At 41.6% G+C, this 23,868-nt stretch overlaps 2 protein-coding genes across 12 annotated transcripts in view; one reads left to right on the plus strand and one right to left on the minus strand.

Annotated features, from left to right (window-relative positions):
- The window catches only part of Dnah11 (dynein axonemal heavy chain 11), a 305,840-nt gene extending 289,501 nt beyond the window's left edge, over positions 1-16,339 (plus strand). For all 8 annotated transcript variants that reach the window (XM_048799695.1, XM_048799694.1, XM_048799696.1 and 5 more), the window contains 7 exons: positions 3,116-3,235; positions 8,486-8,728; positions 11,532-11,714; positions 11,793-11,908; positions 14,638-14,750; positions 15,189-15,329; positions 15,963-16,339. In XM_048799695.1, the coding sequence (XP_048655652.1) occupies positions 3,116-3,235; positions 8,486-8,728; positions 11,532-11,714; positions 11,793-11,908; positions 14,638-14,750; positions 15,189-15,329; positions 15,963-16,210 (1,164 nt within the window). In that variant the 3' untranslated portion in view covers positions 16,211-16,339. The remainder of the gene's footprint in view (positions 1-3,115; positions 3,236-8,485; positions 8,729-11,531; positions 11,715-11,792; positions 11,909-14,637; positions 14,751-15,188; positions 15,330-15,962) is intronic.
- A 429-nt stretch (positions 16,340-16,768) lies between these two features.
- Cdca7l (cell division cycle associated 7 like) overlaps positions 16,769-23,868 on the minus strand; it is a 42,703-nt gene continuing 35,603 nt past the window's right edge. For all 4 annotated transcript variants that reach the window (XM_015498137.2, XM_048799705.1, XM_015498136.2 and 1 more), the window contains exons 4-10: positions 22,968-23,339; positions 20,669-20,740; positions 20,385-20,555; positions 19,582-19,707; positions 18,618-18,767; positions 17,666-17,802; positions 16,769-17,182 (exon numbers count right to left, since the gene is read on the minus strand). In XM_015498137.2, the coding sequence (XP_015353623.1) occupies positions 17,152-17,182; positions 17,666-17,802; positions 18,618-18,767; positions 19,582-19,707; positions 20,385-20,555; positions 20,669-20,740; positions 22,968-23,339 (1,059 nt within the window). In that variant the 3' untranslated portion in view covers positions 16,769-17,151. The remainder of the gene's footprint in view (positions 17,183-17,665; positions 17,803-18,617; positions 18,768-19,581; positions 19,708-20,384; positions 20,556-20,668; positions 20,741-22,967; positions 23,340-23,868) is intronic.

Here is a 23,868-nt window from a genome sequence, read left to right on the forward strand (position 1 = left end):
CTGAACCTGTCAGTCTTTAGGCATTATCAAAAATGGACCATGATTTCTTTCTTGGAAGCTATTACTGAAATAGCTGACACTACATATGCCAAGTTTGAAAATAAACCACACCAACGGTTTTCCAGCAGTGGACGGTCGAACTTTATAAGATAGGTCAAAACAGTTCTACATCAGCAGCTTAGTGGAAAAAAAAATGTCCTTCATTATGTTAACAAAAACAGTGGTTTACATGTGCATATATGCTGGATTCATTAGGCAGGTAATGAAGCATTTGCACAAATGTAATTACATACAGCAATTCTGACAGTTCATAACACTGCATTAATAATCACTACAATTAGTTCTGATGATGGAAGCAATTTACAGTGCGTCACATGTATAAATAATGGTGCATTTCCCGCATATGTCATTATTATGTATTAAGGATGCCACCTTGTTGTGACTTTCTCAGTAACGTTCCCCTTGATTTGAAGTTAAAGGTAGATGAATGATTTTATTTTGTAGCTAAAATGTGTTTTACAGATGGGAATGGGAATGCCTCATCAAGAACAGTTGTGTAAACTCTTATAAACCCCATGATTGGATTTCAAAAAGACCCATTTGTTCCGAAGGAGATCCTGGTTTAATCCTCACATGGGGAACTTTTTCCATTAAGTCTGTTAAAATTGGGATATATTTGTCAAAATCAACCAGGTGTTGGACTCTCAGCCACGTTCTATAAAGGGCCTTTAAAGTCACCCATGCACGTGTCTAGGGAAGCATGGTTTTTTGATGTTCTTTTGGTTTTTATCAGTGTTTTCTTAAGCTTCAGTGTTGATTCGACTGCTGGGTACACAGCATGGATGTGTGCTCCCAAGGAACAAATTTTGAGCAAATTGTTTCCAAAATAAATGGTTTTAATATAGTTTGTGACAATCAATATTCCCTATCATTTTTTTTTTTTTTTAATTTATGAAACTAGAGGCTGGGGATGTGGCTCAAGTGGTAGCGCGCTCGCCTGGCATGCGTGTGGCTCGGGTTCAATCCTCAGCACCACATACAAATAAAGATGTTGTGTCTTCCAAAAACTAAATAAATAAATAAATTTATGAAACTAAAAGCTAAGTCCGCATGCTTGAAAGCATGCTTTGACTGAAGGAATGATTTTCTTGCGTTGATCTGTTTTGTTTATAATGTTAAACACATCAAATTGATTATTAGAATCATTCTGAGTAAAAAGATAAGTGGCACCTTTGATACTTAAGTTCAAGTCCTACATAACTGTCCCATGAAGATGAGCCCAGGAATACTCTCCTATCTGAGCTGAGCCCTGTATACAATGGAAGGTAGAAATGCAGCAAGAAGGTAGCTGCTAGGTATTTGTCTCCAGCTCTCATGTCCCAGTCTGGCAACACTGCTTGGCCAATTAAATTGTCTTGTGTCCTGCCGCTTCTCCCAGTGGGGTCGGGGGTAAATGCAGCTTCAGGTTTTTAACATAGTCTCATGTGTGACTCAAACGTCTGCATCCAAGTCATTTGCTATACATCACAAAGCAAGCTGTCAAGTTTTGGGAAATAAGTTAATAGGTGCACATAGTTTAGTTCAAAATGCCCCTTTCAAGAAGGTATGTGTTGGGACCGGGGTTGTGGCTCAGTGGCATGGCAGAGCCCTTACCTAGCACATGCGAGGCACTGAGTTTGATCCTCAGCACCACATAAAAATAAACAAAATATAAGTATTGTGTCCATCTGCAACTAAAAAAAAATTTTACAAAAAGAAGGTATGTGTGAAACACAAAGATCGAGAGAGAATCACTTATTGAAAAGAACAGACCCTCTAGCTAATTAAAATTTTCATGAAGATCCAGAACAGGCATTAATTAAATGTAACCAGAAGGGGAAATCAAATCAAGGGGTCTCTTTTACTCCACTTCAGCTCTATGGAAGGTCCACCCATGTAGTGGTACCTGGTGCATGGTGTAGAGAGCGTGCTGTAGCCTAGCCTCTTGTTTCTCATTCACATCACGTCAGGGTAAAAGAAAGACATATTTGAGGTTCATTTATTCAAATTCAAATAAACTCGTAGCGAGTACACTGGAATAGTCGAAGCAATTTCACTTGTACTGTTCTGTCACATCGTGCAACAAGCGAAGGCTATAATTACGTTTTTACTTGAACTGTTGGGAGGCAATAGACTGCCCCAAGGGTATAAAGGTTCCTGTCTACGAAGGCTTCATCACAAACTGGCATGTTTTGTAAACCTGGAAGAAGCTAAAGGGGAGCAGAGAGAGGCTTCAAACCCTGCTAAGCCAAATGAAGAGGAGATACAGTGGATTCTTGAATAAAAATGGTACAGTCATTGGTTACAACCTTTATATCATTTGGCCAGTGAGGCCATAAACCAAGCCCTCAAGTCAACCCATGGGGCAAGATTGGTTTGTTGAGACTTCCAGGTGATAGAATTCAAAATATGCCCCAAATTCAAATTGTCCAGCTATTTCTTTCTTTTCCTGAATCAGATCATACAAACTGATATAAATCAGGTCATAAAAACAGGTAACACTTCAAAGGTTCTCAGAACCAACATCTTCTCAAGATTTGGGGATGAGATCTTGAACAAATAAACTTTCCCTGCTGTAACATGTCCTAGGAATGAATCCATTTCCTTTGAAATCTGCATTAAAAGTACAGTGTTAGTAAATTTTCACCAAATATATTAGAACTCATAAAAAATAATTCTCCCAACAAATTCTGCAGACTTAGATGCTACTTGTACCTCTTTTAATGTTATTGTTTGGTTTTGGAGTTTTTTTTGTTGTTGATTTTGGTGCCAGGATTTGAACCTAGGGATGCTTTACCACTGAGCTACATCCCCAGATCTCAAATATTTTAATTTTGAGATAGATTCTCACTAAGTTCCTAAGGCTGGCCTCAGATTTGCAATCCTCTTGCCTCAGCCTCCCAAGTATCTGGAATTACAAATGTGCACCACTATGCCCTGCCTTCCGCTCTTCTTTTAAATGACCCTGACGACAGGGGCTTCAGGATGTTGTTAGTGGGGCAGGTGTCCTCTGGTTGGCCCTGTGGAGGCAGGTGCTTTGGGATCAGAAGTGAACATTTGCATGCTTTTGCCCCAGGTCCCGTGGGAAGACCTCCGTTACCTCTTTGGTGAGATCATGTACGGGGGCCACATCACAGATGACTGGGATCGCAAACTGTGTCGGGTGTATTTAGAAGAATTCATGAATCCATCTCTGGTAAGTCCTGTTTAAATTAATTCACCTGAGGAAAATGTTCTGGTAAGAATTTCTAAAACTTAATTTCATTCTACAGATGATTCTTGAGTGTTATTGAGGATTCTTGCCCTTTTGTGAGTGTGTTTTGGTCTACTTCCAGTGGGGTCTGATAATTTGTTAGGAATGTAGAATGTCAGGCCCCTTCCAGGATAGATAAAATTAGAATCCACATTTCTAGAAGACTCCACCAGGTCATTTCTGTGCTTGTGCAATGTGTCAAGGTAAAGCGCTCTCACACACCAACTTGGTGATCTCTCTCAACAGAGGAAGGAGTCAGGCCTGATACTCCCTTTGAGGGTAGGCCCACAGCTATGTCAAGAACTCCAATTAGGCCCCACCTCTTAAAGGTCCCACCACCTCCCAGTGGCACCACAGGCTGGTGACCAAACAATCAACATGTGGCCGTTGGAGGCCACTTCCCAACTACAACAGCACCCTACTACATCTCATTTCTCCTCCCAGTTGGGCAAGACACTTACTAGTTAGAGCCAGAGTATTTGTTTGTTTGCTTGTTTTGAAGTAGCCCGAGCAAACTCTAAATTTCTTGGAAATCACCCTCTCAGAGAAGTGCTGTACAGAGCCGATCACCCTCCTCCAGCTCATTTTGAGAAGTACTACGACCGTATACTTGAGAACCTGGTGTACTCTCGTCTACCTGTAAAACTGGCACATTATTTTTCACTACTTTGAATGTCAAACAATTTAGGGACAAGGCAGAAGAAAGACAGAATTCCCTGCTACGTGACCATCCTTTAGGTGTTTCTGTTCATTGCCAGTCTGGTCTTCCTGGCTTTTAATGATCAGGATTTCACGTGTCCAATATATTTCCAATTTACCACTGCTGAAGTTGCTCCTCTGGAGAGGTCAAGGAGCACGTTACCATGGAGACGGGAAAGCTAAACAGTGCCTGAGAGCAACCTTTACAGAGGCTGATTTCTCCAAATGATGCAGAGGTCAAGGGGCAGAGCGGGAGGCTCATGGAGACATTCCTTCCCCTGGCTCTGGCCTGTGGCTGCGGGAATTACTGTTGCCAAATGAGACAGTCCATTAACCTTCACAAGTCTGAACTCCCATTCAAATAATTGTAAAATAAATATAGGTGCTGCAACCTGAGGGGCATCACTGGTGTGTATGTAAGCCCTTTAGAGATGTAGGTACCTGACCTGCCACACAGATCTGGTGAGATGTTCAGGATCCAAGTGCTTCATTTGCAAGCTTGTGTCCCCACTGGACAGCGCTACCTTCTCATTCACCCAGGGAAATGAACGCACTTACTGACTCCATGTCAGAGGCTGCAGATCTATTATTTTGTTCTCATGCAAATGTTTCCTGCTCATGCTGTTTATATGATTAGCAATATGATCTAAAGCTTTGCATCCTCAGGATGTCTTTTTGCCACTTTTCACATTGGTTGATGTATTTGCAATATAGTATCATTGGTTATATTGGAACATGATCAGAAAGCAACCGATTAATGGGTTGGGTTTAAAGTTCTTTTATGAGTGATATTTTGCTATTTGGAGGAATTACAAGTTTCTGGGCAGATAAAGGAATTTTGCCTTCAGAGAGAGTATCCCACTGACTGAATCTTTGCTCAAACTTAAGGACAAAAACACATTCTCATATAACACATATACTTGGCAGAAGTATGTTAAGTAATCCAGTAAATTATTTTGGGAAAATAATGTCTTTGGTCACCTGGAAGTTATGTTCTGCAAATTATTTTGATGATATATACTAAGGATTAAGAGCTTGGGCTTCATGTAAAATCTTGTATTGGCTGTGTGATCTCAGACAAATTACTGAACTTCATCATCTATAAAACAAGAATGACCAACTCATACAGTTGTTGTCCGGTGTAAACATTCATAGTGTTAGAACAATATTCTTAATGTATGGGAAATATTTTTATTAAGTGTAAATGTTTGTAACACATATTTTATATTTCACTGTATACTACTTTATCTGTGGTAACAATGGAAGTTATTTATTAAACACACTTGCTGGGCCAGGGGTATCACACATTTCTCACTACTTGATCATTTCATTTAACCAAAAAGGAACTCGGGCTCAGGGAGATTTAACAGCTTATAAGCAGCAGAACCAGGATGTGAACGTGCTGTGGGAAAGGCCAGTATCTCTACACCACCCTGCACTGGCTGGAGTGCTGCCCAGTTTGAGGTGGTTGCAGCATAGGCCACAAAACACTGAGCCACATGTCCTTTTCAGTATGCTCATGGCTGTACAACCATTATTACAATCTTCATCATACACCAGAAAACCCCTGCACCCATTAATGGTCCTCATTTGCCCCAGTGCTCCCCTCATACTGGCTGAGGGGCATCACTGGTGTGTATGTAAGTCTGGGTACTTCCCAGACCCTGGCAACCACAATCTACTTATTATGCTTACCTGTTCCGGGGATTTTATTTAAATGCAGTCTTTCAATATGTGGCCTTTTGTGTTTGGATCATGCACATGGTAGCATGCATCAGAACTTCACTCTTTTTTATGGCCCAATAGTCCTCCATTGTATAGGTACATCACATGTGTCTGCCCACCAGTGGACACTGGGCTGCCTCAGGCTTGAGGCTATTATGAACAATGTTGCAGTGCAACTGCAGGTATAAATTTTGTGCAGATTTATTTTTTTAATTCTTTTGGGAGTGTACTAGGAGTGGAATTGCTGGGTCCGGTGGTAACTGTTTAACATTTGGAGGAACCACCAAATTGTTTTCCAAAGTTATTGCACCCCTTTATATTCCCATCAGCAAATTAAAAGTTCTGTTTCCTCTCCACCCTCACCAACACTACTAATGTCCCCATTTTTTATTCTACCATCCTGATGGCAGTGAAGTGGTGTCGTTGTCATAGTTTTGCTCTGCATGGAGGGAGGTTATTTGGGTAATTTTTTAAGGCATTAAAATACTTTCTCATTCTAAAGAGACATTTCTCCAAACAACCTTGGTCCAAAGGTGGCCACTGTAGAGAGAACTCTGCAGTTAGGGCCCCATCAGCAAGCAGCAGGTTATCATAAAAGCCTGAGAGGAAAGAAGGCCTGGAGTCAGAATCAGAATTCGCAGAGCTCCATGAGTATATTGATCTCTTTAGTTCTCTTACAATAAAAGGGGATGCAAGTTTATGAACCAAACCTTGCTTTTCAAACTTTACTTGTTGGGCACCAAAGTAGGAATTTACAGGGCATTTTAGATTTTGTTTTTCATCCCAGAAAAACAAGATGTACTTAAAATAACCGTAAAAGATGTCCATAAAATAACCATCTGCCCCTAGGGCACAGGGAAGACCAAAACAAACATTTGTACAAGACTGCTCTGGGCCTAGATGTTTGCATACCTTATTAAATGTTCACAGCCACAACTGTTAAGTTGCTATAATGAGCCCCATTTTACTGGTAAAAATATCTGAAATAAAGAGACTCATTTCTTAAAGCCACCCAGCCATCAAGGATGGGAATTGAACCCGATATGCCTGGCTGTGAGCCCTGAGTCCTTTCCCTTGGGCTTGGTGTTTCCTTTGCTTCACTTACACACTTACACATACAGAAGACCCCTTTCCCATCTATAGACTGTCTGGCGTTTCCAGAAAGCACGGGCTGTTTGCTTCCCACCAGCATTGCAGAGTGTGCACTTAAATATTCAGCCCCCACAGCATCTTAACATCGCCAAGTGGTTCAGGTTTTAGTTAAATTTATGGCTTGAAATTGTTTTGAAGGACAGATTAACTTCAGCTTTTAAAAATTTCTTCCAGCTACCTGGTAAGCACTAACAGAGAAGACCAAGTCTTTGTAGAGAATAAAGTTCAATTTGGATGTATTTATCCTAATTTGGGATTTTGTTAATATTTTTGTTCATGTTTTTATTTGGGGTAATTTTATCATACGCTAATAATGGTGAGTTCAACTTTCCTATATCATTTTTTTATCATTGCATCAAATGACATCTAAACTTTTTGTACATAAATATGAAATGATAAAAATGTGAGCAATTGAATATAGCCAAGTCCAAGGATACTGGTGGTGGGAGAGTCTCACTGGCTCCTTCCTGTATTTCTGTATAATATAAAGGATATGATAACTTAAAAATCCTTCTAGCACATACACATACAAAAAAACTGACTCAGATATTTAAAATGCCCTTGAAATTTATGGAACATGTGAGTATTTTGCTAAGGTCACAGCTGCTCTAGGCAATCCAAGATTGCAGGCAAGGAACAAGCCACCATTAGTCACCAACATGTCTGTGAGAAATCATGCTTCCCTTGCCCCCAGGAGACTCAGTTCCTCAAGAACAAGGTCACATGACATTTTACACTTTCAAGGTTTACTGTAGTATACTGGGTGATCATATTATTGAATAAATTAGTAATTACTGAGCACTGTCTCCAGGTGACAAGGAGACATGGTACAATATGCACAATAGAGAAATCTCACTTTTAGAAAATAACTTAGAAAATCTAGGCAAAGCTATAGTAGATGAGAACTGAGATACGGAGTTGGGATATCTGAGATTATAAACACTTGATTATATTTGTGGCTGGACACAACTTGGGCCCATAAAGTGTTTGGTTACATTTTGGAGATCTGTATTCTCCATGTTCAGAGGATCTGGTATTGCTACCATTCATATTGCCTTTATTCAAAATGTCCCTGTCTGTGGAGTCTACCCCTTCATCCAGCCTTAATGAAATCGATGGGCACCTTTATGGTTTTCATTCACTAGGCAACCATGCACTGAGCACCAGCAAGTGCTGGCCACTGACCCAGAGCCTCAGGGGCTTGAGACAAATACAGACTTTGCTCTGAGTAGCCCAAGATCCAAGGGAGGTGATGTGAATTTGACTTAGTATATACCCTCTAGGTACTGGGAATGTCAGGGAGATCAAGTAGCATGTAACGGAGTGGCCAGGACACAGGGATGGCACAGCACTTGCTCATTCCTTCTGTGCACATACCACGCGGCCCCAAGCACACTGCAAACTGATTCTCCCCCGGGAACAGGATTCCTGTGTGCACCTCAGAATCTTCCCCTGGTGCCATAAACAGAACAGAATGGTTGGTTTTGAAACATTTTAGAGCCTGCTACTCATCAAGCATTATCCTGGGACCTTCTGGCCAGAATTCCAGTCATTTAGGAAGTGAAGACTGATGCCTATGTAGCTTTGAAGTAACCAACTTTTCCTTTATGATTAAAGATTGAAGATGAACTTATGCTGGCACCAGGATTTGCTGCCCCACCCTACCTAGATTATTCGGGGTACCACCAGTACATAGAGGAGGCACTGCCTCCAGAAAGCCCGACCCTATACGGCCTCCACCCAAATGCTGAAATAGAATTCCTGACAGTGACATCCAGTGCTCTCTTCCGAACTCTGCTGGAGATGCAGCCCAGGAACTTGATCAGCAGTGAGGAACTCGGCCAATCCATGGAAGAAAAGGTACTGGGCCTTTTTTAAAAATTGAGTTATATCTTACATACACCAAAGATAATCTTAAATGTACAACTCAGTGAATTTTTTGCCTCCACGTGTACACATTCATGTTATCCGCAGGTAGATCAAAATACAGAACATTTTCAACAGTCCAGAAAGACACTTGTGCCCTTACCAGCCAATGCAACTCCCCAGGCCCCAAAGGGTTTGCTTGTTTCTGAATTTCAAGTGCATGGGATCGTACAGTACATATTCATTTGTCAAGCTCCTCCGCCACTGCACTATGCCCATGAGATACATCTGTTGTTCATGTGCTTAGTATTCTATGATGTGACCAGTTATCCACTTTTATGAATACCACAGCCATGAGCCTCTTCGTACAGTCTCTTGCCAAGAAATTAACTTCTAAAGGTATCTGTTCCTAATACCCATTTTTCAATACCCAGAAGTGGGACTGCAAGATCACAGGGCAGTGTTAAAGCTAGCTTTTAATAGTACTTCCAGTTCTCTCACTTGGTCTACCAGTTACATTCCCACCAGCAGCGAGGGCATGTGGTTTCCAGTTGCTCTACCTTGAGACTTTGTAGGGGATAACAATCTCGTGTTGGTTTTGTGTTCCTCATATGTGGAATACTATTGAGCATCTTCTCGTGCAAAGTACTTATGACTTCCCTATTATTTGAGTTGTCAGGTTTTTTTCTCATGAACTTGAAAGAACTCTTTATTGTGGATGTGTATTCTTGATCAGGTATGTGAATTACAGGTAACTCCTCCAAATCTGTGGCTTTCCTTTCACTCATTTTCATGTGTTTTTGTCTGTCATAATCTTTTTCACATAGTCTTGGGAGACTTTTTTTTGAAGATTTTTATTATTGAAGAATGATAGGGATGAAAAATGACTTTTTAATCTTTATTATCATTGTAGTATTGGCGATTGAACCCAAGAACACTCTACCACTGAGCTACACCCCCAGCCTTTTTTAGCTGTATATGGACTCAGTGCCTTTGTTTTTATGTGGTGCTAGGATGAAACCCAGTGCCTCACACTTGCGAGGCAAGGGCTCTACCACAGCTACAACTCCAGCCCTAACTCCCCTCTTTTGAGATAGTCTCAAGTTGCTGAGGCTAGCCTCAAACTTACAATCCTCCTGCCTTAGCCTCTTGAGTCACTGGAATTACACACTTGCATCACTGTGCCTAGTTTTTTAAACTTTCACATTAAAATCTAGTTTCTCGTTAATTTAAAACCTGAATAGCTGATTTTTCCCCAAAACAAATTAGCTCTTTTTTTTTTTTCAAAATTATTAATCAGGATTTAATTGACCAGAATTCAGGTTGTTCAAATGATACTCACTAAACATCAGATATAACTGTAGGATGATCCCACAAACTGTTTATTTCTTGAACTTTTTCAGTTATTTTTTGAAACAAGGTTGTTCGCTGAAACACTTGTAATTTAGAAACTTTAGAATTTATTGTAGTATGTTTTATCCTATGTACTAGCATCTTTTCTATAAGAATGTTACTTTAGAAAAAATGATGAACAAGGAAAAACTCATCCATTTGGGAAATAGCTATGTCTTAGTGAAAGCAGAGGTGGATGATGGACATCCATGTCTGGTTTTTCTGCTTCCATCTTTCCCACAAGGATGCTGTCATTACAACACCAGGATGCAGAGCATTCGCTTCAGCACCCAGAAAGGCAAGTGCATCCTGACAAAGGCTGTGTTAGGTGCTTACTGTAGGTACTTTAGGTATGCTACGTGGCAACAGCTCTGGGCATTGTTTCAGAGATAAGCCATGGCAGCTGGAAAGGACCAATGAAGGAAAACAGAATTGTTTCCAGAAGTCACTCTAACCTCTATACTGTGGTTCATATTGTCAACTGCTGCAAAAATGAGTTCAAGATTTCAGGCCCTGGCATTTTCCCTGCCAGAATGCTCCAGCAACTTCCAAGTATGATGTCAGATCCACCAGCAGTAGCCTGAGAAATCAAGGAAAGAGGGAAAAGCTGCCTGAGGCTAATCATTTGCCTTTTGGGGGTATTTACTGGTTTCTCCAGGTCAATGAAGGTGCATAGATAGAATATACATATGGGTAGGGTACTATGGCCTTTATACATCTGGGATGTATAAATCTTCCATTTCTTCAAGGCAACTTTGTCTTATCATATCTTTATATACAAAGGGCATGTAGTTAATGATGAGTCTTAAACCCCTAACTGCTAACAAAAAATAAACTGCATATAAACATCAGTCTCCTCTGGAACTACATTTAGAATCTAATGGAGATGAGATGGCTAGCAATGATGGTCTGCAATGAGGTAGTGGGCAGTGCCTCTCTGCCCACCTCCCAGAAGTAGAAGGCATCTCTAAAATGCCTTTGCAGGCATCTTTGGGAATTACAGGATATATTCTGGAACTTCAAAATGTATGGTATACAAAGACCAAATGTCCTCTCCGATAAGTGGATGCTGATCCATAATGGGGGAGGCAGGGGGAGAATGGAGGAACTTTAGGCAAAGGGGAGGGAGGAAGGGAGGGTGAGGGGGCATGAGGGCAGGAAAGATGGTGGAATGAGATGGAGATCATTACCCTGGGTACATGTATGACTGCACCTGTGGTGTGACTCTACATCGTGTACAGAGAAATGAAAAGTTGTGCTCCATTTGTGTACAACAAATCAAAATGCATTCTGCTATCATGAATAACTAATTAGAACAAAAATAAAAAAAATGTATGGTATAGGTGATCACCATAAACAAAGATGAAATAGGAGATAAATCTTTTGTGTATGTTAATGATTTAAGGTTAAGAATGTCTTGGACGACATTTTGGAGAAACTTCCAGAAGAGTTCAACATGGCAGAGATAATGCAGAAAAACTCAAATAGAAGTCCCTACGTTCTTGTTTGCTTCCAAGAATGTGAGAGGATGAATATTCTCATTCGAGAAATCCGAGCGTCACTTCAACAATTAAACCTTGGTTTGAAGGTAAGTTGAAAGTGAGGCTAAGCAGCCTTCCCCACATGGAAACTATTTACTATGTGGTCTTTTTTTCCTCCATACCAGGGGGAGCTGACGTTGTCTCCTGATGTGGAAGCCCAGCAGCTTGCATTGAGTTACGATATAGTCCCAGACACTTGGAGCAAACTGGCTTACCCATCTACTTACGGCCTAGCGCAGTGGTAAGCTACCCATCCCCCCTGCCACTGGCCATTATCTGCATCCATGGTGCCCGGCTGGTGTTCTGTTGACAGCGTAAGAACCCAGAAGACTCTGCTTTGTGACTGAACTTGGTCCCTCAGTGGGACAACTCTACCAGAGCAGAGAAGTGAGCAGAACCTCTCAGTGGATTTTTAACTCTGCGAAACACCCAAACTTAGGTTTTATATACCCAGAAATAAGGATTTATATGGTTACATCTTGTGATTAACAACTGTGGACTTTTCCCCACCGTTCTTTTGTGAAAATTTTTATATTTTTCACAGCTTTCCCCCCCTGCCTTTTCTGACTTGTTGGTTTAACAGTTTAATCACGTACCAGTCCCTTATTTCAGTAGAGACATTGAAACATACACTTGATTCTTCCAAGTCAGCATTTTCCCCTTAGACCTGTCAACTTTCCTCCTAACATCAGGCTCCTTCTGGTCTTATTTTAGACAACAGTATTTTCATTTTGTTTATAGTCAATAATTTTTTTTTAACAGTAGATCAGCTTTTTGCTCAGCAATGCTTTTCTCATCTTGTCAGGGCTCCCTTTTCTTTTACCATGGCATAAACCATGTGGAGGTTTGAGTGTCACATTCTTTGTGCGTCTGAACCAGCTTCGGGACTTGATTGGAATTCTAAGGCACAATGACTATTTTTCCCTCCAGAACTTCAATTTCCTGTTTCCTAGTATAGATTGGAGGTGATCAGCCTGTTCCTATATATTCTTGTCATTCACAAGTTTCTCATTACCCTTGGTGTTCTTCAAGTGTACTGTTGTATTTGGGGTGCTTTTAAATCTGCATCCAACTTGCTGCTGTGTGCTTGCAAATATGAGAGTCCATTTACAGCTTCCATTGTGAAAATTTCTCCATGCCTATTTCCCTGTTGCCTTTTGCTCTCCTCTTGTTATCTATATTCATCCAAACTCCCAGTCTGTGTCTGCTGTTTTGGTGGATTTAATTGTTTCCAGGTGATCCTCATTATCTCTTTAACCATCTCCACACTGTTTTCTTCCCTTGACTGAATTATTTAAATTCCATTATTTTTTGAAGACTCATCTTTGTTATTTCCTGTTAACAACCACAGTAAATGCAACATCAGGAAGGTTCCTTATAACTGTCTGTCTTCATACCTGAATGACACTATGGCTGGTTATATAAATTTCACATTTTCAGGACTTGGGAGGCACCCTTGTTGTACCAGCTGTAGAGATGTCTGAGGCTGGCATTGTTTTTTCCTTTTATAAATGGCTTCATGTTTTCCTTTGGCTTCCCAGGGGATTTTTTTTTTTTAATCTTCACAGGTCACTCAATAATTGTCTTACTATTTTCTAAGTATGTTCACGATTTTGAAGATTCAAATTTACAATTTGGGAAACTCGCTTTATAGAATCCCTATTACATAGGGCTTTGTTTCTACTGTTATTTTTGCTCTAACCCTAATTTTTCCTTTCATATTTGTTTCAATTTCATTAAGTTTTATCTTGTATCCAATCCAATTTCATTACTTTTCCTTGTCTGCTCCCTTCCAAGTCATAATCGTATTTATATAAGCAGTCACTTCATTTTCTAGTTTTGTTGAAAACGGGCTGCAGTTTCTCCACATTAAGGTGACTAACAACTTCTGCCCTGGTTTTTGTTCTCTGTCCCTCTGCGTTGTCTTTGTACAGAGCCAGTGCTATTCCTCTGTATTATCTTTAAGTACATTTTTCCTAAATCAGCTATTTGAAAAAACTTTCATGTGGGGCCAGGCACAGGCCCATGTTCTCAGCAAGAATCTTCCTTTGTGTTGCCCACATTTGACGGTAAATTCCTCATCACATCCTATAATCAGCCAAATGCCTCAGGCAGATAGATGTCCCTGCCATGGAGGTCTGGGGGTGACTCCTCACTCAACCCAGTTCCTGTGCAACTCTTAACCTTACAAGGTCCTAGGAAATGTCAATGCCAGCCCAATGTTCATGATGCTGGAGAACTACTTTGCTGGCTTTTATGTTGAGGCTCATCTCTGTGTTTCACCCTTTACCCCTTTTTAACGGCCCTTAAACCTCATCTCAAGGTCTCTTTAGCCCCGTTGAGCCCGCTTCCTCATGGCTAGGTACTTCTTACCTTGTGTAACTGTGAGGACTAGATGAGAGAACATGCAATACAGACAAGAATTTTCTCAAACGTGCCATAGTTGGCAGGTCCCCCTGCCCTGCAGCAACCTTTACCTTCCCCTTTCAGGTGATCATCACGTGGGAAGAATACTGTCACACACTGTTCCCTCTATTCTTTGCTGCCAACTCCAGTCTTAGACCCACCACGGCAGCCTTCTTCCATCCCTGACAAGGTGTTCTTTGCTGGGTTCCGAGTCCCGTACCTCATGTTGGCATTTATCAGTCCAACATTTGTGGGATGTCCTATATAGATAGATACTCCTAGTGCTATATGGTGACTAAGTACGTTAACAAATACAGAGGGATGTTCCATATTCCCCTCTAGCGGTATTAACTCTAAGAGGTGCAGGTGTAAAATCTCAATAGGAAACACCCTCGTTCTTTAAAGAGACAACACCCCAAAAATCATCAGGTAAGCATTTTACTAGCTCTCAATGGTGTACTTTACCACCACCACTCCTCCCCAACCCTTTCTGCCAGAATCTTACTGGAAGACATCTGTTTTACTAAAAGGCAAGTTTATTTTCTCTTACCTTCCACTAACCAGGTTTAATGACTTTCTTCTGCGCTGCCGAGAGCTTGACATGTGGACCCAAGACCTAGCCCTTCCAGCCGTCGTGTGGCTCTCTGGCTTCTTTAATCCTCAGTCCTTCTTAACTGGTAAGAGCAGAAGTCCTGCCTTGCTTGATCTATGATGCATCCTCCCTGTTTGCTAATCTTCAAGCAGCTGTCATTAGAAGGAGTAGGAGTGACTAGGAAGAAAATAAAGGGGCCCTGGGGGCAGGTACGGTGAGCTCAAGTCAAGGGCCATGGGTCTGTCACAACTTCTCCACTCCGCCATTCTAGTTTGTAAAAGCAACCATAGACGGACATTACAGAAGCAAATGGCTGCTCCAATAAAATGTGATTTACAAATAGGTTGTCCTGTATGCCTTCGTTTGCCAGGCAGGCCCTGCTCTATGGCAGCCATGTGCAAATAAATGCCCAGAAGCTAAAAACCACCCTGTGGCGCTAAAGACTGCCTTGGCTTACTGGTAGCTCCTGGGAACCTATTCGCACTTTTATCCTAATCAATTCCTGTTCCTTCTCCTCCCAAAGCAATTATGCAGACTATGGCTCGAAAAAATGAGTGGCCACTGGACAGAATGTGCTTGACTGTTGATGTCACCAAAAAAACAAAGGAAGATTACAGCCATCCCCCAAGGGAAGGTGCATACCTCCACGGGCTCCTCATGGAAGGTGAGGCACCTCCAGTGTGAGTGAAAACTCTCCAGGTTCAAGTTGGGGATTGTCTCAGGATCCACTCACTTAACTTCATACAAGTGGCTATCACTTACCTCGTGTCCTTCAATGTGAACCAAATTGAGGCATGGGTGTTAATGCCCCCAGGATACTCAAGAGCTACAATGAAGTTACATTATTCTGCTTTGAGTATAATCAATTCAAAATCTTCTACTGTCTTAAAGTTGTTGGCAAAACTATCAAGACTTCTCCCAACCTTTAAGATGCCATTGTGTACCTCTGAGGAGGACTGGGATGTGGTTTTCCAGATTTACTTGGCCCTGTGTTTGTGGGACATCTAGTCCCTGTCAAGGTATTCCTTCTGCGTTTTAAAGCAAATGCCACAGTTCAAATATTTAAAGGCTGGGAAGATGATGTAACTCTTAAAGGAGGACAAACTGATTATGATTTTATTGTTCAGCTATTGGGAACCATTACCTATGCCGGTTAAGTTAACTTCTGTTTCAAATCTCAGCCGCTGGGTTATGATGTTACTGATGAGCAGAAACATGACAAAACCAGAACATTTATTGCATCCAACAATCACTATCAACATGCCATACTGTTGCAACAGTTGTGTTTTTGCCACAGGTGCCCGATGGGACCCCCAGTCAGGAACCATTGTTGAAGCTCGCCTCAAGGAGTTGAAGTCCATGATGCCTGTCATCTTTGCCAAAGCCATACCCGTGGACAGACAAGAAACCAAACACACTTACGCGTGCCCTGTGTACAAAACCAAAACCAGAGGTCCCACCTACGTCTGGACTTTCAGATTAAAAAGCAAAGAGAAGACGGCTAAATGGGTGTTGGCAGGTGTGGCTCTGTTGCTAGAAGCATAAGACGGTCCTTGCACTGGGACTTAACGTTCCTCGGCTGGAACACAGTGAGAACTTTTCATTTTGTCTCTGTTCTTATTATGCATGTATACTTTTTTTTCTACTGAAAGGCATAAAATGCATTCCAACTTATGTAACTTTTAGTAACTTACACATGCATTCATTTTTAAAATACTATCCTTAAAAAAGAAGCAAATGTACAAAAAATAACAGACACCTGTTCAGTCTCTATGTTCACTGATTTTAGCTTTCCTCAGTACCTCCTGAAGCCCCCTTCCTCAACTTGCACAAAACAGTTTGTCATATTTTCACCAAGGTTCCATCAAACAGACGTGCAGCTGAAGGAAGGGGGATTCAGTTATTATTAAACATGAAAATCTTTTAAAAATTAGCCCTTAAGTTCTTTGAAAAGCAGCAGGCCCTGTGAGACCTCTAGTGTCTGTAACCTGACAGTCCACAAAACCCTAGGTTCACTCGCGTTCCATGATTAATTGCACTTTGTAATTTTGGGAACAATCTTCAGTACAAATTTCCAGCAATCTAGAGGAGGATAAATTATTACCGTTTGAGCTATGGTCACTCAAGGTAAGGCAAACTACAAGAAAAACAAGTCCTGTAAAAATAGCCTAGAGTGACCAGGAAGTTAAAGGCTGCTTCTATGTGTCTTTTCTGTAACTTACCTAAATTTTTAACTCTGCCCCATTTGAATTGTGCTTTTGAATCATCAGCAGATACCACACAGGGCTTGTGTGTGTGTATATATATACACACATAGATTCCTCTACTATGTTCCTGAGAAATCTTAAGCATATAAACATTTAAAAAAAAATAGTATTCATCAACTCTATAAGAAATTTTGTATAAAAACAACTGTAAGAAATCTTAGGCACAAATGGTATGCACTTCTTGTTGGGGGTACCCCATGCTGACTTCGCAGGTTCCTCTCAATTGTCTTCCACCAGCTGCTTTTGTAAGCTGAGAAAAAGATGATAAGTAGCTGTTAAAGGTGAACAGAAAGCAGCATTCTAGGGAGATTTTTAAAACCTTATAGAGCATAAACCCTAATCTCCTGCCACTTCCAGAATAACTGTGTGTCCTGTTCGCCCCCAGTGACTCCCATATTCCAATTTACAGGTAACAAATCTGTGTCCTTTGCCCAGGTCCTGCCTGACCTCTGTGCTCACTAGGGTTACGGCTGCCTCTTACTGTCCTTACAGCTCCCTCTCAGCCTGTCCTTCTATTTTTCACAAGGGAAAATTCTGGCTAGAGGCAATGAAGAGTTGAAGATTCTAACAAAGGAAGCAAACATAATAAGCCTGAGCTTCTCCCACACAGAGGCAGGCTGGACAGCACTCAAGGTGGTTTCTATAAATCAGCCAGGCAACAGCTCCTTGCCTAGAGGTTCTGCATTGCTGGGCCCCAGGATCACAACCGCCATTTCTGAACTAGTAGACTTACCTCTCCAGATATTCCTTAACATTATCATAACCATAAAACTTGGCCAGATGAATGAGGATCCCCGTGGCACAGCGGCCATCACGCTTTCGACAATAACTGCAATTGCAGATTCCACGGCAGGGAGGACACATCCAATCCTAAAAAGAGATGATGGCAGCAATGTCCCATGGGATACAGGAGCTCATTGAGTCTGACTGAGCTGAGTCTCTATCTTTAGCAGTATGTCACTGTGGCCCAGAAAGGCTGACCACCCCACATCAGAGAAACAATGAGATATGTAGCTGGTCCTGTCTAAAACCAACATTTGATTGGTGGGCACCCCTGCTCAAGAGGAAGATTTTCAAGGAGCAAGTGCAGGACCCTCATACCAAGTGGCCCTGACTGTAAGAGCATGGGGTTTACAAAATCAAGGTATGAATTCCAGCTCTCCCAATAGGTGTACTTATTTTGAAATCACTTAACTTGAATAGTCTAATAAACTGGGCACACTCTATATACACCTTTCAAGTCACAAGATGAAGGTTAAGAACACAGACCAAGACTACTTAGGTCCAAGCATTACCTCATTTCACAAAGGGAACAAAGCATAGGCAGGTTTACCCACTTCATAAAAGAAAACAATAACAACTGAAAGAAAAATAACAGTGCTAGGCACACAGGAAACATGGTACTATAACACACACAGCCCCTGGCCTGCAAAAAAAAAATCAAAGATCTCTGTTGGAGGAGAGGCACAGGGTTAACTTGTATGAAAACAACTCTGACATTAAAAAACCTGACAAAAACTCTTCTTCTCCATTGGCCTGCTCATTCTCTTTCCAGAAGAAAATGCTATTTTTCATCTCCCTCAGTCTTAAAATGTAGGAGGAAAGTAGAAAGGGCTCTTCCAGGTCCCCCACCTTGGGCTCATTTCCCTTCCCCAAAGCGACTTAAAAGCAAACACACTTCCTACCGGGTCTAGCAATGCCGATCTCACGTCCTCCCCATAGCGATTCCGCAGGCATGGACCACAGAACTGTCCCCGTACCCCACCACAGCTCTGGTTCCGACACACTGTCTTGGTGTCAATGGTCTTCTGCCGACACTGATGGCACGTGTTACCCTGGGGAGGGGTGGGGGTGAGAATGAGCACAGGGAGCAAGAGCTAGGGCCATGAGAAGAGATGCCAGTACTGCCCCTCTCCCACAGTCCCTAGGACAAACCCTAGAGGTTTCCACCAGATAGTGGGCACTTTGGTTCACAGAGCAGATGAGACTGAGCAGGGGCCCCCCCAGAAAGAATGAAACAGTGGACAGGAGCAGAGACCAGAGGCAAGCTTGAGGCAACAGGTTCAGTGGTGACAGGCCCCAAGCAGCAACAATTTGGCTGAAGCCCTGAATACCTACAGGGTAAAATCTCCTAATTTTAAAATGTTGGCAATTCAATAAAAAACATTTAAATACTACCTTAAATTACTTATCCAAAAAAGAAAATGAGAAATAACAAAGCCCCTCTTTAAATCACCATATAGAAAAAAAATTCAATTTCCTCCCAAAGTTTTCTATGACTATATTATCCCCCATAACACTATCTTTTTCAATATTTAAGATACACTACTATGTAAGTAATAAAAATGTTAACAATTACACGTAAATATGATTTTATGCTTTTCTAAACTATTATCGCTGCCTCCCCCCAGATTATAAGCATGACTCAGTGACCCACCTCTCCTGATGAGGGTCACTGCACTAAGTCGTCTTTCTTTTCCAACGATGGCTGACCAAGACCCTACAATTTAGAGCCAGGTTCTGAGCCCACAAGGAGATGGCACAAGGGTATGAGTCCCGATACAGTTTAAAAACAACGTAGGAGTTTAAATACCAATGCCCTAGACTCTCAATCACAGTCATACAAATTATTCATAAAATATAATTTACCAAAACTTTATCATAGATTTTATCTCGCACAGTTATGGCAACATTGTCCAAATCCTGTTCAGTAATATCCTCCACTGGTCGAAAAGAAGATATACGGCGACGTCGTCTATGCCCCTGGGATTTCCCCTGCAAAAGGACAGAAATTGGAATAAGATATGTTAAGCCATTTCAAACAGATTAAGAATCTTAAATTAACATTGATCATGTCCCTTCTCTATTTCCTGGGAACCCTGTCGTTCATGTAGTTATTCACTGGGCTTCTCCCTATACCAAGCTTCCTTCTTGACAAGATAATACAGCAATAAACAAGAATTTGGGCTTTTGAGTTCAATTTTCTGCTGAAAATTTTGTGGAGACAGGGAAATGAACCTCATTGAACAGTTAAACCCACAAAGTAGAAGGCTCTAAAGTTCCACCCTCCAGACCAAAGCCACTCACAAGGAACCATCCCTGTACTTTCCCACACACAAAAGCACAAGGCTAGCTGGAGCTGTTCACAGGCTTTTACTGCTTCTGCTAGATATCAAGTTCAACCCACTTCATGAGCGGTAACCAATGAGCTGCTTCCCAGCTCAGTTTGGATAAAGGACTGTCAATGCAACCTATAGTTTAAAGCAGGGGCCTTCTCAAACTGTGGTCCCAGGGGCATAAGCATCACCAGGGAACTTGGAAATTAAAGGTCTTAGCTGCTGCAGACCTCCTGAGCCAGAAACTACCTGTAAACAGGCCTGGTTTAACAAGATGCATCACGTTTGAGGACCAATGGCTTACACAATAATTCAGTTATTACAGTCAGAAAATACCCCACTAGTTGTCTTCCTTCTTCTGATTGTATAAAACTCTTCAGCAAATTTGGTGGCAGAGATGGTAAAGTTTTCTAGAGCAAACTTCTCTGGGGGCCGCGCACTTCGGGTTGGGTTTGTGCGCCGGATGATCTGTCCCTCTGAGAAGGCCCGACGCACTGTTTTCTTCTTCTGAAACCAAAAACACAGACATGCACTTGAGTGCTCTCTTGAATAAAAGCCACTAGGCAACCAATTACTAAACATCAGCAATGGTGAGAATAATTTTAAGGAGTTTCACTTACCGAAGCTGAGGTTGGCGTTCGTACTGGGAATAAACCTGGCATTGAGTTCAATTCTGCCAATAACTGAGCGAGCTGAAGAACAGAAGAAAGCATCTTACATAAATCATTACTGCCAGAATGTTATGGTTTAGAATATGGAGTGTCCCCCAACAGCTCAGCAATCCTTGAACTGATGAGACTATGGGGACTCTTGGAGATGGACTAAATGTATTGTGAGATGATCATGAGCTTTTGGGGAGCAAGGGCTAAATGTTATGGTTTGGACATGAGGTGTCCCCAAAAAAACATGTGAGAAGGTTTAGAGGAAAAATGACTGGGTCATGAAAGCCTTAACTCCTATTAGTCCATTAGTCACCTGACGGGATTAACTGAGTGGTAACTGAAGGCAGGTGGGGCATTGGAGCCAGGGCTCTGGGGTATATATTTGTATCTGGCAAGTGGAGTCTGTGTGTGTGTGTTTGTGTGTGTGTGTGTGTCTGTCTGTCTCTCTCTCTCAAGGAATACAGCCCATTGTCTATGCTTTGAGACCTCTGAAACTGGGAGTACCTAAATTTCCTTCTCTACACTTACGCTGGTCAGGTATTTTAGTTAGAACAGCAAAAAAGCTGACTAAAACACAGGTCTGTGTCATCCTACACCTCTAGCAAGCCTTTGATTTTGCTACTAAATAGCTTATACAAGCCTCAACAATCACATCACATCACCTCACGTGTCGAGATTTTATCTCCAGAGATGAGAAGCTGACAACACCATTCATCCGCGTCAACACAAGGATAGGACACAATGACAACAGTCCTGGAACGTCCAGAGCCTCAGGCACAAGGTTCCTGCCAGTAATTAGCTGTGCAAAACTGGGACAAATCATTTTGCATGCCTGAATCTCTCTCAGTTCCAACATGACCAAAACCCAACTGGCTCAACTAGGTGATTCTAAGAGAGCCCCCCAAATCTGATACTTTTAGGTAAATTTCTTGGCAACAGAAACAATTTCTGAAGACTTCTCCAAATGAACATCGACTAATACCAAGCAACACGTACTAATATGCCAATCAGAGAATTCAAATAGAATTTAGTTTTAGACTTGGTACCACTATAAAATCATATAGAACATAGTTCTTACTGAAGATGCAGATGACACTGAATTAAAAATTTCCATTAGTCAAAGCCAAATGTGCTTTAGAATACAAATCGCCCCTAAGCAGGCTTTTAATTTTTTGAAGTAATGTATTGGACATGATTACATTAATATTTCCCCTTTAAAAAAAAAAAAAGGACAGAGAGCCGGGCACAGTGGCACATGCCTGTAATCCCAGTGGCTCAGGAAGCTGAGGCAGGAGGAGCATGAGTTCAAAGCCAGCCTCAGCAAAAGCAAGTGCTAAGCAACTCAGTGAGACACTGTCTCTAAATAAAATACAAAATAGGGCTGGGGATGTGGCTCATTGATTGAATGCCTCTAAGTTCAATCCCTAGTACCACCCACCCCCAAAAAAAGGATAGAGGAAAAAATATTCCAAAATAAGTGATTAAGTGGTAAGATTATTTCTTAAAATTCTGTCAATACAAGGGCTGGGATTGTGGCTTAGCAATACAATGCTCACCTAGAATGTGTGAGCACTGGGTTCGAGCCTTAGCATCAATTAAATAAATAAATAAATAAATAAATAAAGGTATTGTGTCCAACTACAACTAAAAAAATATTTTAAAAATTTTGTCAAAATTATAGAACAATGATTTTCAACAATGATCAGATTAAGTTATTAACCCCATTTAGAAAAAATAAATGCACATCAGGAATTTCACCTTGTTCTACTAACTATTCTAATAAAGATATTTAAAAGTGAATTTAGCCCCTGAGATTGTTCTAATCCCTAGACCTTTTCCCATTCCTTCAGAGATGTCTCCCAGGGGGGCAGTTTCCAGGCAGAAGCCGCCTGCCTGTCCTGCCCACAACTCTTACACACTCAGTGACAGCTTCTTTGCTTCTTTCTGCAGTTGTTTGGCCCTTCTCCTCCCCAGCACTCCTGATTTAGAACTCAACCTGACAATCAGGAAGCTTATAGGGTTCCCTGTAGGGCCTATAAATAAAAGGTCCCAGGGGTCTCTTTCTGTTCCGAAACCAGAGCTGATCATGTAATAACAACTCTGGGTTCAGGAAAAGAAAATAGATATACACTCCTCAGAGTACACCCCCCTGACAGAAGCCAAGGTGGCAGGAGCTGAAGGGGCAGAGTCACCTGTGAGCCTTAGCACCTGCCATCAGAGCCCAGCCTACTCCTGGCACCTCCTGTGGAAGTCTCACCATGGCCTTGTTCTCCTTGATGTTCATGGTCCTCTTCAGCAGAGCATCCGAGCTCTCCTGGTTCTCGTCCCTGGAGTCATCCTCAGACTCAGAGGCAGAATCTTCCGTTTCCTTTGCCTGTTTACAGCTTTTATTTCTTACAAGATTTTTTTTACTATCCTGTAAATGTGAGCTAGAAAACAACAGCTCGGAAGAACTATTTTTATCTGATGTTTTTGCCAATTTCTTGGTTGGGAACTGCAAGGCTACTCGTAGGCCAATACTGCTTCTCCGAGACCTGCCTCTTCTAGGTGTAGCCTTTTCTTCCTCTTCATCTTCTTTCTCACTCACCAAGGATGCTTTGCCATCATCACTTGAATCTGACTCCACGAGCTAATAAAAGAACAAAGACACTATAACCCTATACTGAGCCATGAGTTATAATCTACTCTATCAAAAAACAAACAAAAAACTCTACTCATTTAAAACCACCCAGACATTATTTTAGAAAGAAAAGCAATGAAAAGCTTCCCCTTCCTATTGTTAGATCACTCTGAACTCTTCACTTAAAGCATACATGAAGTTTGTCGGGGAAATAAACTCAAAGCATAAGTAATCTCCTACTGAACCCTGCACAGGTCATGCCCACCCACATGCTGAGTTCCATCAGTCAGGCTGAAAGCAAAACACTGACATGAGCAACCAAGGAGCGCATCAGGAAGTCAAGTAAAATGAGACTATGGGGTGTGCATGACCAGAGTTATCTTCAGATAAAAATGGCATGCAGAGGGGAAAAGTACTCATCTGCTCTAAATAGCAGGAACTGGACTCAAGAGTGGAGGAAAAGGAAAGCAGAATTCACCCTGGTGAAGTGACCAAGGAGCAGGCAGAGGACCTGCCAATGGTGGTGGCGGCGGGGGGG

This window comes from Marmota marmota, unplaced genomic scaffold (assembly GCF_001458135.2).
Source record: "Marmota marmota marmota unplaced genomic scaffold, marMar, whole genome shotgun sequence".
Classification (NCBI taxonomy): Eukaryota; Metazoa; Chordata; class Mammalia; order Rodentia; family Sciuridae; genus Marmota; species Marmota marmota.